The 16,549-nt window shown below is 42.7% G+C and overlaps 5 protein-coding genes across 5 annotated transcripts; 2 read left to right on the forward strand and 3 right to left on the reverse strand.

Annotated features, from left to right (window-relative positions):
* Positions 1-1,112: 1,112 nt before the first annotated feature.
* Positions 1,113-1,718, forward strand: BDB00DRAFT_879012 (uncharacterized protein; the record flags this gene model as incomplete). The annotated part of the gene is made up of 2 exons (XM_053127817.1): positions 1,113-1,272; positions 1,342-1,718. The coding sequence occupies 2 exons, from the start codon at positions 1,113-1,115 to the stop codon at positions 1,716-1,718; spliced, it is 537 nt and encodes a 178-aa protein (XP_052973296.1).
* On the reverse strand, positions 1,613-6,601 carry BDB00DRAFT_933797 (uncharacterized protein). Its single transcript, XM_053129130.1, has 10 exons — positions 6,436-6,601; positions 6,225-6,356; positions 6,061-6,127; positions 5,603-5,612; positions 5,418-5,489; positions 3,998-4,057; positions 3,851-3,919; positions 3,595-3,721; positions 2,398-3,185; positions 1,613-2,306 (listed from the first exon to the last, which is right to left on the reverse strand). Exons 2-10 carry the CDS (start codon positions 6,328-6,330, stop codon positions 2,085-2,087), a joined length of 1,521 nt encoding a protein of 506 aa, XP_052973297.1. The 5' UTR covers positions 6,331-6,356; positions 6,436-6,601; the 3' UTR covers positions 1,613-2,084.
* Positions 6,602-6,848: 247 nt separating this feature from the next.
* Positions 6,849-8,032, forward strand: BDB00DRAFT_157293 (uncharacterized protein). The gene is made up of 4 exons (XM_053116269.1): positions 6,849-7,186; positions 7,527-7,610; positions 7,711-7,717; positions 7,797-8,032. The coding sequence occupies exons 1-4, from the start codon at positions 6,928-6,930 to the stop codon at positions 7,849-7,851; spliced, it is 405 nt and encodes a 134-aa protein (XP_052973298.1). The 5' UTR covers positions 6,849-6,927; the 3' UTR covers positions 7,852-8,032.
* On the reverse strand, positions 8,033-8,839 carry BDB00DRAFT_157216 (uncharacterized protein). Its single transcript, XM_053116268.1, has one exon. The coding sequence runs from the start codon at positions 8,679-8,681 to the stop codon at positions 8,214-8,216; it is 468 nt and encodes a 155-aa protein (XP_052973299.1). The 5' UTR covers positions 8,682-8,839; the 3' UTR covers positions 8,033-8,213.
* A 959-nt stretch (positions 8,840-9,798) lies between these two features.
* Positions 9,799-11,344, reverse strand: BDB00DRAFT_943215 (uncharacterized protein; the record flags this gene model as incomplete). Its single annotated transcript, XM_053129433.1, has 4 exons — positions 10,659-11,344; positions 10,176-10,460; positions 10,008-10,110; positions 9,799-9,946 (listed from the first exon to the last, which is right to left on the reverse strand). Exons 1-4 carry the CDS (start codon positions 11,107-11,109, stop codon positions 9,799-9,801), a joined length of 987 nt encoding a protein of 328 aa, XP_052973300.1. The 5' UTR covers positions 11,110-11,344.
* Between the last annotated feature and the right edge of the window lie 5,205 nt (positions 11,345-16,549).

The following is a 16,549-nucleotide window of genomic DNA, read 5'->3' on the forward strand; positions in this document are numbered from 1 at the left end:
GAATGGGTGGGAAAATGACAAGAGTGAACGAAAAGGGAAGAACGTTATTGCCACTGACTTCGCACAGACAGTTCCCGATCAAGATCTCGTATCATGCGACCTGGCCAGAACTGCGGCAGCCAGCGTCAATGAGCTCCCTTCCTACGCAACAGTTCCTGTCGAACATGGCAATATAGAGGTCTACTCGTCTGCGCCTAACTCTCCTACGCTGTCACAAGATATGGAAGTGGATATGGTAGCAGCTTGACGCTGAGCCAAATGCTGCTGATGGTAACCAAACTACTTGTACTCCGTATATTGATGTCAATTTATCACCCGCTTCCAAGGTGACGCTGTCCCTTGAGAATTCTATTTCATCTAGTGCAAGCGATCCATCTGGTCCTGATGCGTCACCCGCGGGTGACTCCTCTACCCAACCGTCTTTTCTGTAATCTGTCAATGACGTGGCTGTCAAACTTTGGGATTCTACCTGTAGCGACTCTGGAACGCGTCGCAGCACACGCAATCCCAAACTCAATCCTAAATATCAATGGAAGACATCAGATTGAAAATGAGTACACTCAACTGTCGTGGCCTCCCTAAGACAGGCGAGCCATCACATAGTAAACATTTCATACGCTTTCTTCGCTCTCAATCACTTGTTACAGGAAACTCATGCCGAATCTCCTGACCTCCAATCTCGTTTTCATTTCCACTTCTTCATTTTGGTCACAACATGTTGGAATCATGTCTCTTAACCCTTGTATTTCTCTATCTCTTGTTTCTTTCGAGTTGGATGGTCGGGCTCTACTGTTCTGCCTCCCACACTAATTTTGATTTCCCCTCTTTCATATCATCGTTATTTATGCCACAGCCCGCTCCTCACCACGTGGACCTTTTTACGCTTCTCTTGCGCAATTGCCTTTTTTTTGCTTCTACGTCAGTAGACCGCAGCGTTTTGCTCGCAATCGTTTGACTGGATCGTTTGAAATCGTTTGGCTGGATCGTTTGGATCGTTTGGCTGGATCGTTTAAAATTTTTTGGCTGGATCGTTTGGATCGTTTGACTGGATCGTTTGGATCGTTTGGCTGGATCGTTTAAAATTTTTTGGCTGGATCGTTTGGATCCTTTGAATGGATCGTTTGAAAGTGTTTGACTGGGAAACGATTTCAAACGATCCAGCCAAACGATCAAAACGATCCAGTCAAACGATCCAAACGATCCAGCCAAAAAACTTTAAACGATCCAGCCAAACGATCCAAACGATCCAGCCAAACGATTTCAAACGATCCAGTCAAACGATCCAAACGATCCAGTCAAACGATCCAAACGATCCAGCCTAAAAAAAATCAAACGATCCAGCCAAACGATCCAAACGATCCAGTCAAACGATCCAAACGATCCAGCCCAAACGATCCAAAACGATCCAGTCAAACGATCCAAAACGATCCAGTCAAACGATCCAAACGATCCAGCTAAAAATTTTAAACGATCCGGTCAAACGATCCAAACGATCCAGCCAAAAAATTTTAAACGATCCAGTCAAACGATCCAAACGATCCAGCCTAAAAAAATCAAACGATCCAGCCAAACGATCCAAACGATCCAGTCAAACGATCCAAACGGTCCAGTCAAACGATCCAAACGATCCAGCCAAACGATTTCAAACGATCCAGTCAAACGATCCAAACGATCCAGTCAAACGATTGCGAGCAAAACGCTGCGGTCTACTGACGTAGAAGCAAAAAAAAGGCAATTGCGCAAGAGAAGCGTAAAAAGGTCCACGTGGTGAGGAGCGGGCTGTGGCATAAATAACGATGATATGAAAGAGGGGAAATCAAAATTAGTGTGGGAGGCAGAACAGTAGAGCCCGACCATCCAACTCGAAAGAAACAAGAGATAGAGAAATACAAGGGTTAAGAGACATGATTCCAACATGTTGTGACCAAAATGAAGAAGTGGAAATGAAAACGAGATTGGAGGTCAGGAGATTCGGCATGAGTTTCCTGTAACAAGTGATTGAGATCGAAGAAAGCGTATGAAATGTTTACTATGTGATGGCTCGCCTGTCTTAGGGAGGCCACGACAGTTGAGTGTACTCATTTTCAATCTGATGTCTTCCATTGATATTTAGGATTGAGTTTGGGATTGCGTGTGCTGCGACGCGTTCCAGAGTCGCTACAGGTAGAATCCCAAAGTTTGACAGCCACGTCATTGACAGATTTCAGAAAAGACGGTTGGGTAGAGGAGTCACCCGCGGGTGACGCATCAGGACCAGATGGATCGCTTGCACTAGATGAAATAGAATTCTCAAGGGACAGCGTCACCTTGGAAGCGGGTGATAAATTGACATCAATATACGGAGTACAAGTAGTTTGGTTACCATCAGCAGCATTTGGCTCAGCGTCAAGCTGCTACCATATCCACTTCCATATCTTGTGACAGCGTAGGAGAGTTAGGCGCAGACGAGTAGACCTCTATATTGCCATGTTCGACAGGAACTGTTGCGTAGGAAGGGAGCTCATTGACGCTGGCTGCCGCAGTTCTGGCCAGGTCGCATGATACGAGATCTTGATCGGGAACTGTCTGTGCGAAGTCAGTGGCAATAACCGAGCGTGGACACGAGGATACAGCATGGCCGTAATTGCCGCAACGATGAAAGGCTTTTACATTATGTGTTTTTGCTCGAGGGCAATGCTCTTTCTCATGTGTATCTTCTCGACAAAGGCGGCAATAGGGAGGCAACCCTTTCCAAAAGGCGCGGACATAGTAATCCAGGCCAGGGTGAAGAGTTGTATGCGTTGACAGCTGCATGTCAGTTTGTGAGACGTCACGATAGGCACAACCTTGGCCTATGAAGACGGAATATTCAGGCGACAAAACCAACTGATCTCCAAGACTTTTCCAAAAGGATGAAGCATGGATTGAATGTCTTTGCTGGAGCTCGCTTTCGGGGCGGTGGGGAAGATGATACAGGCTGATTCCCAAGAAACCGGAACCTTTTCGTAGTGCTGGAGTACCAATAATAGGATGACCGTGTATGTTTAGGCCAATGGTTTCAAGAGCGTGTCGTTGTGCTTCATCCCGAGTAGTGATTTCGACAAGGACCCAGTTATCCTTAAAGCGCAATTCGACGCCAAGCGGCATTGCAATCGGGAATTGGGCAGCGATAGCGTTAAGAATGACCGTGCGATCCTTGGTAATGGCTGTGGTCCCGAAGAAAAGACTTGGTTTGACTGAGTGCATGTACACATTTGTGCGTGTATGAGGCCCAGTGACGCTAGGGAGGGCACCCGTCGAAAGAATAGAGTGACGAATATTTTTTGATAATAGGTTTGGTGGTTTTAGGGCGATTACGTTCAACGTAAGACGTGTTTGCTTGCCGAAAATTGTGGTTGTTGTTAGGCCTTTGTCATTTTTTGTGTCTCATAGGCGAAAGAGGGCACTCACACACTACACGCTGTGGCTCTGAAATTCTTTGAGTTTGAAATTTTCAGGGGAGCCTTTGATAGAATGGGTGGACACAAGGGTTTTGTAAAGTTGGTGAAGTCATCTTCTCCGTATATAAATGTATTTCTTTCAGTTGAGTGAAGTTCTGCTTGTTAGATACAAGACTATGGTTGCCAGAAAAATTGTCCGGCTGTTCGTTGTGGTTATCGCCAAAGTCAAAATCGTCGACAGATCCACCGTCATTCGATATGGCTGTCTGGAAAGGAGATTTTTGAGATTCAGTGGTAATCACCTATTAGTGGACAGTAGAAGACAGATCGTCGTGAACTTGCATGCTGGGTGGGTTATTTGACAAAGAAACCTAAAAACGATCATCAGCAGTCGACTAATGCTGCCCTGCTCAAAACAGCGCGTATCTTACAGTTTCATTCATGACAGTTTGCGCTGCGGACTCGTTTGAATACCGAATTTCACCGACTTCTTGATTGCTCTATAAAGGCAAACGTTTGTAAGCAGGCTTGAGTGATATAAATCAATAAAGAAACATAAAATATCTATGTTCTCTTACTAGTTCAAGTATGTCTGCATTTTCGACTGTTCGATCCAAAGGATCTTGCTCTAATCGGATCTATTCATAAAAGTTTGTGCGTTTAATAGACAACCTCCCAGTATTTCCGCGAAGCGGTAACAACGGGAATTGATTATTAATAATTAAGTTAAAATAAAATGCTTATTTAACATTTAATTAATTAATATCAATGGTGATTTTTTAAATTTATGAATCTAAATAAAAAGAAAAAGAAAAATCAGTATTAATATTGATTCAAGAAGTTTATAATACCCCTTTAGGTTACAGTATTATGTAACGAGGATAATAAAAGAAAAGAAGATTCTTTTATATCCTACATGAGGAATATCGACGAAATGTACTTGTCAAAGAGATTTTAAGATGTAAGAGATGGACTGGGGTGGTCCATTCTTACGAGCAGGAGTAGTTAAATATAACAACTTTAGTTGTTAGTATTCAATATCCAACGTACTATTTGGGAGTGAGTATCTCGTGTTTGACGCGACGGCGAGTGATGCATAAACCCGATGTTTCATGTGATCGTCGTGTGTGCCTCGATACCATAAATTACAGAAATAGCATCTTTCCGTTTAAAGTCGAGTGGACGTAGATGGATACTCAGGTGTTGAAGTGTCAGCCATTTGTATCTGTGAAGTTGTGCACTGTCGCATAGAGTGGACAGGAGCACTCATAAGCATGCAAATTGTGGCTGGGTACAGCGGCTACTTTTCTGTGCACCTCTTTTACTAAACAACCATGGGCAATCCTCTTCGCTTCAACTACTAGCCAATTATTTTGAGCTCACGCGTGAGATTAGGGCACGCGAAATGAGGAAATCAGAACTGAAATTGCTTCACTCAGATCTGAGTTGAATACATTATTGGATGCCGTCGAAGCCTTACTTGCTCATGAACGAACACAAGTCCAACCCGTCAAGTATCCCAGTGTGCCTCTTGAATCAAGAGGTCAAAAGAATCCTTTCAGTGATATAACGATCAAGCGTGTTGTTGTTCACCCTAAAGGCAGTGATGGCAAGCAGCGGCGATTTTCTTGGGGCTGTTCGAGATCTTGGCCTCTGAAGTTCTAAAGACGTCTGACTGGGATCGTGCGCACTACACCTCTTTCTCAAAGAATGTCATCCCTTACTCGGAGGGTCTTATTTATTTCCTTCTCGGTCGTGAGGACAACGTAAATCGTACGCAGCACCAGTGGAGCGATTTGCCGAAGTCACTGAGACTTGAAGTTATTATCATACCTTACTCGAACAAGGAGTGGGTGACAACTTTCCGTTGAGAGCTTGTGTTGGTAACTGGGGCGCGCGTCTCCTACTCGTTCGAACTTAGCAGAATCTTCGAGGTAATGTTTGGAACGCTTTGTGATGGAACTTTGACAGAGATTCATTTGCTCTAAAAACATTCACCTCTAACATTCGCTCAAGACTCTGGACAACCAAGAACCGTGCCATCAACTCAACCTGCACCAGATACACGTCCTAATACACAACGGTAAAGATAAAAGTAAAAAGGTATCAGTTTCAGTGAGCCTCCCTACTTTCCTCTTAAGTTGTTTGCATTTTCTGCGAATTTCAGTCGTCATAGGGATTACCAGATAATCTCTATTAAAAATGTGGATAAAATCTGTTGTTTTGTTTGAGTATAAGTGAATTGTCTATACCGTAGGAAAACCTGTAAATACACATATGTTATTTTCTGTGGAAAAAATATTATTTTTTGTATTATGTGCATCTCTATTAATGATTGTAAATCTATGAGAAACTGTGAATGTCTTCAATTGACGATTGATAAGACAAGAGGCTTTTCGAACTTTAAGGGTATTATAAGAAATAACTGCTGCACTCATATCTTTTTTATTGCTACATATGTGAGACGGGTTTCCGAGTTTTAGATTATTAGGGATCAAGCCTCGATAAACATAATACACACGATTTGGATACTGGTCTCAAAAAATATATCCGCACAGTACTGTACATCAATGTTCGAGGCATCCGCAACATATATCATAGCTTTTTGCCTGTAAAGGCATTATGATTTTCGATTCCATACGCTACGCCGGATCCATTAAGTCTTGTCAATGTATGTATACGAAGTAAGCATAAAGCCCAGTTTTGACCTATACGAAACGAGTTGATACTGTAAAGCACCTTACTTTGTCCCGAACACGAAGAAGAGGAAAGGCTAATTATCAATGCTCATTTCCGTTCGCTTACCTGCAGCCTCGCTGAAAGCTGATGTAAAACCGCCCATAATTGAGCTTGCTCGTGTTCCTCTCTGTTCTTCCAATCCAGAACTAGTTTGGCTGAGAACAACATTCATTTCAACATAATGACGCGCACTGATCGCTGCATATTAAGAAGAGATATTGACAAAGGTTTAACTGAGTAACGGCCCACTACTGGCGTGCGAGTATTTTTTTATTACCGTGACTCTGTACAGCTGCTTTTCTTAGTTTTTCGTAGCTTCGTCAACGTGATTCTTGTAATGCTTTCCATCTCGCAAACGTATTGGGCAGTAGGGACATTTGCGCATGGTGAAAGTTGAGTGTTAAACTGTCACAGCAAAAATGTCGGTGTGGTCGGAAAGAAGTTCAGGTGCAAACCCACACCTTTTGACAGCGGCGCTTTCCTTTTCTGTTGCTCTTCTTCCCTTCCTTCCTGCTTTTTTCACCTCCACACTGCCAAATAACTCCATAGAAGGGCAACAAATTGCTGACGCGTTGAATCAGCTGAGTTCGACACAAAAAGTGATCCTTTAATTACTACAAAAGCAGCACCAAGATCGATCCAGTAACGGTGAAAACGCCGCTACGGACAAACAACAAACATAATACCGCTACCGAGAAAAAGTCGAGCGAACAAATAAGTTGTATAAAAAGAAGTTGGAAGTGTCCGACGTTTACAACCTCATCGATCCATGGAGCAGCATGTACAGGATGGAATTTACAGCACGATCGTCCCTTTATGTATCGAATCAGTTGAACGCCTGTCGGCACCAGTCAACCAGAATAAGCCCTATGCCAGCACTTGGGGCTCTTTGCCAAAAGTACACAAAAACGACGAAATACTGCTTGCTGAGCAAGCGATCGTGCGATCGACTTCATTTCACTTTGATCGGTGCGAAGGCAACTGGACCGCTTCAATTGTCATGATTCAATTTGGAATAACAAACGCGGGTACAGAAACAGGGACATAGCTACTTTGATTATAATCTCTTTACTTCACTGTCAAAAGACGTACAATGGAAAACTACTATCACCAGATGAATGTAGGAGTCGGTCTACAGGTCAAGGACCTCCGTCTTCTCAACCAGAACTTTCTTTCTCTACCTTGCTTTCCGTGAATGAGGAGCCCATGAACAACAGCAGCCGCAAGACAATTCCTCAGATGCAAGACAACAGTCAGATCCACGTGTAGCTACTGAAAACAACAATACTCACCCTTCAAAGGACGGTTATGAGTATTTATAAGTAACCGATTTGAAGGTGTTCTCTGATAACAGCTCTTCGTTTGTAGTGATAGTACGAGTTCTCACCAGTCAGTATTCGATAATATCCAAGCAAACTTTCCTGACATACATGAGACATTGCAAAATCCAAGGTATACTAGGGAAGGACAAGCAATGATGTTTAAAGTGTTATCTATTTTTTTATTTTTTGCATATTTAAATTGTCGCCATCTCTACCTTCTCCAAACCAAGAAGAACGGTATGGGCATTTTGTGATGGATGAAAAAGGGGATATGGTATTATATGTAATTAACAGCGTTTGTTTATGTTAGGATCAGTGGCGAGCGTACCCGCATGCAAACGATATTCTCCACCATCATGTTTCGCCCATAGGCGATATTGCCTCTACTGCACCACCCATCAATGCACGACAAGAAACCTCAGCATACCGCAGGACTTTATCACCATCTCCTTCTTCCAGCGAACAATCATATCCAACTTCTCGAGCGGCACAAGCAATATTATCAGCAGGGAGCTGGATATGTTGGTTTATCGGAGCTGCGAACAAATGCCCGTGCTTTTCTTATACCTGTGGACTCGGTCATCACGTCAGATAACGTTATACAGCAAGCTAAAAGTCCGTCTGACACATCTTTATGAGCAAGTTCCTCTCAGCAAGTAATTCCTTCTGCTAGCAACATTGACCGCACCGTCGCAATGCAGCATGAACAAGATCCGCAGCACTAACATTGCAACTAACTGACCAAATCACCCAGCAAAAGCCTGCCAAGAGACGAGGACGACCCCCTAAAAAATAAGGCATGACAGAACAATCGCAGTATCAGGAACCACAGGAGCATAGGAACCATGGCTGTAACAATGGACCACATTGAAGTATCGCTGTATATAACAAATAAACAATTAAAAGTAGTGGAAATCGTTTTTAAAAAGATCGGAACTCCCTGTTCTTGCTTAACAGATATATATACTGTAATTATAACTAATTTACTGTGAATTGATGGTTTTTTTCTCTGTGAAGCATTGTAACTACATGTGTTTTTAATGTTAAAACTTGTTATTTTTGTTCCTGTGAAAAACTTATGGATTTGCCCTTTCCATCTGGATTCACATGAGAAAACTTCATACAGAATAATAGTTTTCCGCCTTTTTTTTCGCCGTGGTGAATACCGTCCATGTTGACGTTGGTAAGACAGAGGGGGCATTACCAGCAGCAACTTCGAATCATTCTACAAGCATTACTCAAGGTTCAGCAACTGTCAACGTTGGTGCTGGTAGCGAAGTGCACACGAGGTATTGTTTTCAATACTTACAGAACGGATCTTATTTTGAATATCTATGCTATTTTATCACGCAGGGAGCCAAATTTATGTGATGTGCCACGCTCGCCCGGAACACTTATACTGGATGCGACACTGTCTAGCGATGAGGACACGACACGGACAATGATACTTTTAATTCTTACAGGAGTAGTGCTGCGCTCCCACTGAAAATGTAACGCGTAGTCAGGCATCCTCTGGTCACGAATCTAGCCTAGGTCTCTCTCGCTTCCATGGCCACTCTATGTCATCTTCAATGCCCGTTGCAGTGACAACAGTGTCTGTAGCCACACCTGCGTTGGCACCGATTGAAAACAGAGCAGGTCGTGTATGCTTTTTACCTAGCACATTATGTATGAGATTATCTATAAAACGCGCATGATACTCACAGTTATATTTTCGATATATCGACAGCAAACAACCAAAACCTCAACCGGACCGTGCCAAGCACAAACACTATCAACAAGTCGCCTACTCAGAATGAAGATCCACGACCAACAGAAAGAAAGCGAGGTCGTCCGAGGAAGACAGCCTGCATGTAGGTCGGATCACAATGATCTCTTCGAAACAGCTCTTCTCACCTAAGGATTTCTCGGTAAAAGTAGTAGTGATGGACGCTTACTGTGCGAAAAGGTGGTTTTCGCTCACAAAATTATTTTATAGCAGTAAAATCCTCTTTTTCGGACAGTGAGTGTCCAAAACTGATAGTAGCATAGCAACAAAAAGCACATGAACAATAAAAATACAGATGATTAAAAATGTATGAACTCGTACAAAAAGTATTCAAAAATATTCAACCTGGAAATTCATTACAGCTGCAAAATGAATATTCATTTATTTTCATATCTATCCTATGTTTCTCGAATACTTTTTCCTGAGGTGTACATACTAATTACTTTCCTTTTGTTTTTGAAAAGTTCCCCGACTTGGCCCCATACATACTAGCCGAGCGAAAAAAACAGGACTATGGGCCGGCAGAACTTTTTTGTTTGGTCCGAGCGAACTATCTTGAGCGCTTGGCAGGGGCCTGTCGACAGTTGAAAGCTTCTAATATTTCTGGTTTGGAAATAATATCCTGTCGGTCGAAAATGATCACTTTTGATAACGATGGTATAAGATCAATCACGAGTTTCTGTATACGGGTATTGTCACTAAGAAAACTTAAATGAGATTATGCATGCATAGAAAGACTACTCTTTTGACTGTATGTACCAAACAAATTGATATATATCGTGGCAGTCGGTGCTCAAACCTGCGAAATCCAAAGCTACCAAACAAATATCCTTGGGAGTGGCCTTGAGATAATTGAGAAGATCTATGAAGGGCTTATTTTAGATTTTGAAGGGGTACATATACAATGGTGTTGCTTCAAAGCGTTACCTTGGCAAGAACCATCGACGTTGTGCAATTTTTTTAGAATACTTGTAGGCCGTGGCATGTCCCTAACCGGTAATGGACCACTACTGGTACAACAAGGCGACACATAAACTTTGTCAACGCGAGAGCGTTCTTGCAAACGGCTCACCATCTGTTGCAGCAGCTTTACTCTATTGTTGTCGTTTTTGCCCTGTGATGGCGACTTGCGGACATAACCGAGCACCTCGATCCCAGCATTCTTCATATCTTGTATCTCTGCCTGATACCGGGACAAATGGTCTTTGATTTCTATGATTACTTTTTCTTCATGGGTGTTAGTTTTCTTTCGTCATGAAGACATATGTAACGTTCCAACAGTCATATCTCTCGTACCGTGATATCGCGTTTTAAGCATATATAAAGATCTTCGTCTTTCTTTCTGCGAATCCTTGTCAGTGCTGTTGAATGGCTTGGCTTCAACTGTCATCATTTTCACTTTTTGTTTACTACACCATTGCCCAAACCTTTTGGGGTCCAGGAGATCATCTCGAAGATGAGGTGCCAACATCTTGATTACAGCAGAATTGGAAAGGGAAACACTGTTGTATAGTGCATCGTTGCCTGGATCGTCGATAAGAAATAGTGTATCCAAGGTTTCCACCAACTGCGCCTCTGTCAAATCCTTGTTTTCCTTGTCACCAACATCCGAGGATGCTTCAGGTGTTTCGGCACGGGGATAATCTTGAAGATATTTCTTATATGTGATTGGTCGTGCATTCACCTTGGCTTTTGACATCACAAAAGGATCTTCGGGGTCGCTTTTATACACAAGGATAGAATCTTCGTCGCGAGCGAGTTTTTCAGCACAGCGTTGCGCGTTTTCTGCGGTGTGCTCAACAGCATAGTACATACAGGCCGCCTGTCTATATGTTATTTTCAATTTTTTATGTGCAGACATGATTCTAGGTGGTCGAAAAAAGACAATTTTAAGGCCTGTGATTGACTGCAATGTTATGGTAGAATATTATACCGAGGTTGACTGCCAGGTAATACCTGTGTCTACTTGCCCATGGCTCTTCCCACTCCCAACACAACCCTGAAGGCGCCAATAATAGTAGCCCCCAAAGCAATGTCTTAAAAAACTCACACACACACTCAAACACACAGGAAAAAAGGAAGAGACTTACCGTAAGTGATCGTAAAAAAGGTAAGAGAAGTGAAAAAGCGAGGAAGCAACATGCTGTGGAATATGGGTGCCTTTTTATGCACACGTCCAGATCCCGCTTCCTACCCCACCCCGATCCACAGTCCGTGCTAACAAAGCGGGGGAGAATGACAGTTCTTCTGTATCGTAGCGACAGTAACACGATCACAACGCACTTTATCACATTTTGGTACGCTCTTTTTTAGTTTCTATGTTCGCGTAGTTCTGTTCGTGAAAATAGTCGAAAGGAAAAAAAATTGCTGGGAGGGTATGCACACCAGCAACAACGGCGCTTAAGGCAAGCTGTTCTAAGCTGAGAGAACGGGTTTAATGGTATGTTTCGTTTGCCACGCCCCTTTCAACCCTTGATTAACCGAAAACATCGTTGGCACAAATTTTCATTGAATAATAAGATTATGCATGCTTGACTCTCGTACGAGCCGACCATCCTGCTTTTTTTCTGTATTTTGTTTTTCCCCACATATATCACACCTCACCCACACATACGCCGATTAAGTCACACCACGTTTGATTGACTTTGTATCGCTACTGCTGAGGGAGGTGGTTGATAAAACGAGCAAACCAAACCACAGTATCAACCTGAAGAAGCAGCCTGTTTGGATAATAGTAGCTCTAAGATGACGCGCATACTATGCTGAAAACAGCCATGCTTCTGCCCACATCCATCATTGCGGGCTTGGAGGATCGGCAATCGCTGATTGCCGTGGGCATATACTCGTATAAGAGAGCGTTTTTTATTTTCGTTACACACACCACCACAGTTGATACAACAATGGCCGAGACTTTCTACAATGTCTCACTGATCCCATGAAGACGCTGGCTGCGGCGTTCAGCACATGTTTACTCCAAACAAAACCCAAACAAACAATTTATTGTTCAATATAAACAACATTGACCCGAGCCCTGTACAGAGACCCTTTGATCATTGGCCTGACCTTTGCGCTATCTCAATCTAATACACGCCCAGTCATCCTGCTGATAAGATATTAACCAACTTGCATAACACTATCCGCTATCTCCCCCATCCCCCATCCCCTTCTTTCCTGATACTTTTCCTTTTTTGGATTATAATTCACCAATATAACTAGTAACAAGACAACCATTCCAAGTGCATCATCAGCCGTAAATAATCATCAAGAGCTCACAAACGACATCATATAACGCGTCAGCCCATTCGGGTTATAGCCGTTCATTGCTCTACAGATGTTGTTTACATGAAATGGATCATTCGAGTATAGGGTTTCCGTAATTTATGGTGCATACTAGTGTGTCTCAAAATCTGGAGATATCTGGAGAGTTTTTTCATGTGTGAAATAAGTAGGGCATAGGCATAAAAGGGAAATTATTGGGGTTGATGAGGAAAAAGAGCTTCTTCCTGACGGAAGGTGATGCGTAATTTGTGGGTAGAGCCGATGACAGATTGAGGGTGGAATGGGATAGAAAAAAATATAAAGCCAATGGGCTCGCCACACTCCAACTAGAATACCTATAAGAATCTGAGCGGTTGTATGATAGAGGAGATTGAGATGAAGGCCACGAAGGCATAGTAAGGTGGCGTCGGAGACAGTGTGCTCGGAGGCCGGCATCCCCTTATTTCACCCCGGTTGAGTGTGAAAAAAATTGGAGGGTGGTGGCTGAGGCGGGAGGAAAGAGTGGGGTTCAATAGCAGCAGCAACAACCAAAGATCTTTTTTTTCTTCTCATTAACAACCACCATGGCAATTCAACAGCTGCGAACACACTTGTATATGACTTTTTACTGTCTCCATGATGAATAGAAGAGAAAAAGAAAACAAAGCGGCACAATCCACAGTTTGAACAAAAAACGAATCATGGTAATTGTTTTTTTAAAAAAAGCATGTGCTAAGATTTGTAAGGCGTAGACCGCCGTTACTGTAGAAAAAACGATAGCCTTTCAAAGTTGCGTAGGTGATCAAGGGAAGGAAAAGGTTGTCGGTTGTGCTTGGGGTATAGCTTTGGTGGATACATGCTCATTCAGAATTACTGCTTTTTTCTCTTTTTTTTTTCTGTCTATACTTAATGTACCATCTTGCGCCATTCCAACGTCAAACTTACTGCGTAATGCAACATCGTCTTCTACTTGCACATTCAACTCGTACTCACAACAACTACGACGCAACATTCTTCTTCTCCATTACTCAAACACATTCATATACAACATGACGCTGATCCGCCATTGGCTTGCAAAACATACAGCCTGACGCAATTACTTTTTTCTTTTTGCATATACCAACACAAACATCGCCGGTCTTGATAGGTAAAGGAGTTAAAGATAGCAGGAAGGACAACTGATCAGTCTTTCTCATTTTTGTTAATGTGGATTAATTAAAAATTAAGAGCGATGACAGATATACAAGGAAGACATAAAAAGAGGTTCTATAAATGTTCTATAAGTGTCATATAAGTGCGAAGGATGTTGTTGTGTGGGGATGATGCGTGGACATTGTAATTATTGACGTTGCGTAGCAGAGCGTCTGGTGTGATTGTGCTGTCTCATGATGTCTTCATGGAAAAGAGCTAATTCCCTTACACGCTGTGCATATTGTTCACTCACTTCTGGTGGTATTGTAGAGAGCTGTAATATGCTGTTTCGGTCATGATCCATTGATGTTAAGGTTTGCGCAATATATTGCAGATTGTCGCGAAGGTCGTCAATAATATCTACTGTTTCTTCAACAGCTACGTTCTCAACAGCTTCAGCAATTTGCAACTCACCTTGCTGGTTAGGAATCGTATGTGGAATCAGCTCAAGTGCTCTAGTCTGCACTGTTTCAAAACCAAGCATCATATCTGTGAATCGCTTCAACAAATACAAGTGCTTGCAAAGAGCTTGTCTATGCATAAAATATTCACAGGTACAAAATAAAATAAGCTTATCAGCATTGACAGCTATCTTGTATACCTCGGTTGATTGAGACTGAAATGAGTTTACTTTCCAAGTGCCCATCATTGGAGTACTGATATGTCCCCCCTCAGGATTGCGGATCATTGTCGCAATAGCATCAACAGTTACTAGAGATGCAGTATATCGGCGCAGTGATAGTTGATTTTCGACAGGACCCATACGACCGTTGTTGCAGAAGACTCGTTCGCGTTCGCATTTAAAGTAAAACTCGACTTCGTGCGTAAGAACAAAAAATAAGCGGTCAAGTCGTTTGTTGCGGATGTGTTTGAGATAGACAGTTTTGAGCTAGTTATGCCATGATTCGATAAAGTTGTTGGTCGTCATAAATCTGTTGTAGGGATGGACGTATGTCGTTGACCAATGCTGGATAATGTTCTCGTGCAAATAATGCCGTTCCAAATCCTGGAATTCCTCTTGCTCATAATACTTCTCCTGAAATTCCTGGATGGCATGGTACAGATCATCGATATCCTGTTCGTGCAGCATTGCTTTCAATGCAGTCATCATTTCGCTACGATACTCCTTTAGGTCATCGGCTGTCTTCGATGCATCCAAGCGAACTTTATATTTCAGGTTGCGGTTCCATGCTTGGATGACATGAAACGCGCAGTAATGGATGGCTGCCAAGGGGAATTGGGATTGGATGGCATTAACTTCGGGAATGCTGCAATCAATGATCATCATATCAATCACCATGCCACACGTATTGCGAAGAAACTGTAACCATTGAGTGATTGGACCGCCAGAGTGATCGTTGGTGAACATATATGCAATGGGATAGCCAGTTCCTGTGTGAGGATCGCGTGTTACAATGGTGTACATAATATCAGCAAGACGACTTGTGATGCTATGGGTAGCATCCATGCAAACGGACGTTGAGTTTTGGAGCTGGGCAAGCTGCATTTGGGATAGGAACTCGAAAGAGTAAGTGTCGATGGAGGTGGTGTATTCGGATGTATTGCCATTGTATACAATATAGTTCTCATTGGCAAGGCGTTGATCCAGCCAGACTTTTGCTGACAGCATATCATTTGGGTTGAACTGGTAAAGGTCGGTTTTCAACTATATTAAAATGTTTTAGTAATGTAAGATTACTAGATTGATGTGTTTAAAAAGTACATCAATCTGTTGACATACCTTCAACATCATGTTATATACATCCTCATAATTCACACGTCGTTGTCCAGTACTGTACACCACTTGGGATCCTTACTGTGTTGACGAGCTTGCACCAGCATTGTTTCGTGCCTCGTCCACAGTGTCAAGTTGTCGCAAGATGGACATACGGATATCCCTGCAATTTCTTCCGTCCTGCAGCTGCCGGGTGATGCTGTCGACTGTCAAGGACGTCAACGGAAGAGTGCGCACGTCATCGCGATCTCCAGGAACGTGATTGACGTGAGGACTTGTCATTTCGATCTCACAAGTGGTTGGGAGATCGCGCCAAATGGTGACCTTCAACTTGCTAGTACAGCCGCACTTCTTACTGTCCTTCTGGGCGAGTCGTATATTACGCTTTGGGGTATAGCTGCTGAAACGATGACAATAGAAAGTCTCCCTATAAAGGATTCTGGTGCCATTCACAGTCTTGCGTTTGTGGACCCATTTGTAGCCACACAATTCCGAGATGCGATCCTTGAAGATTTGCCATTGAGCAGCAGGAACGCGCTCGATTTTGTTGGGAACAAGCGCAAGTACGCCAGGTACAGTCGAGTGTGAAAGAGCGTAACGAATGTTGTCAAGGGTAGTAATGTGTTGGTTGTTCATAGTTGTTGGTTTTTAATGAAAAAATAAAGTTGCTGTTGTAGTAGCAAAGAAACTTCTTCCTCCTTCGAAACAACAAACGCCTTTTCTTCTTCGTCCGTGCCATATTATCATCACCGCTCAGAGCTATATCTATAGTTTTTAATAGAAGCACTTGTAGTAACATGCAATCCCTTCTCACACCCGTTTATGCAGACAACTGAAACACAATGGCGACATAAGGTATGATCTTTTACTTTTATTCTTTTATCCCAACCATAACATCTACAGTGACAATAATAAAACCCTACATTCCACCCATCAGCATATATAACTACCTTATCCACCAAGACCGGCAATTTTCGTGTTGGCATATGCAAAAGGAAAAAGGTAATCGTCGTTGTCACCGTGTGTGTGCAAGTACAGCGAATTGCAGAGGAGGATTATAGTTGTGGAGGTGTGTATGCATCATAGGAATATAATTATCATCGCATTAATGTGTATA

This window comes from Zychaea mexicana (assembly GCF_025766255.1).
Source record: "Zychaea mexicana strain RSA 1403 chromosome Unknown BDB00scaffold_156, whole genome shotgun sequence".
Classification (NCBI taxonomy): Eukaryota; Fungi; Mucoromycota; class Mucoromycetes; order Mucorales; family Lichtheimiaceae; genus Zychaea; species Zychaea mexicana.

Coding starts and splice junctions, on each gene's coding strand:
- BDB00DRAFT_157293 (XM_053116269.1), top strand. CDS start 6,928: ATGGAGCAGCATGTACAGGATGGAATTTACAGCACGATCGTCCCTTTA. Junction 7,187..7,526: donor ATTTGGAATAACAAACGCGG/GTACAGAAACAG, acceptor CTTCGTTTGTAG/TGATAGTACGAGTTCTCACC.
- BDB00DRAFT_933797 (XM_053129130.1), bottom strand. CDS start 6,330: ATGAATGTTGTTCTCAGCCAAACTAGTTCTGGATTGGAAGAACAGAGA. Junction 6,128..6,224: donor AGCTTTCAGCGAGGCTGCAG/GTAAGCGAACGG, acceptor CGTTTCGTATAG/GTCAAAACTGGGCTTTATGC. Junction 2,307..2,397: donor AAGATATGGAAGTGGATATG/GTAGCAGCTTGA, acceptor CCCGCTTCCAAG/GTGACGCTGTCCCTTGAGAA.
- BDB00DRAFT_157216 (XM_053116268.1), bottom strand. CDS start 8,681: ATGCCCCCTCTGTCTTACCAACGTCAACATGGACGGTATTCACCACGG.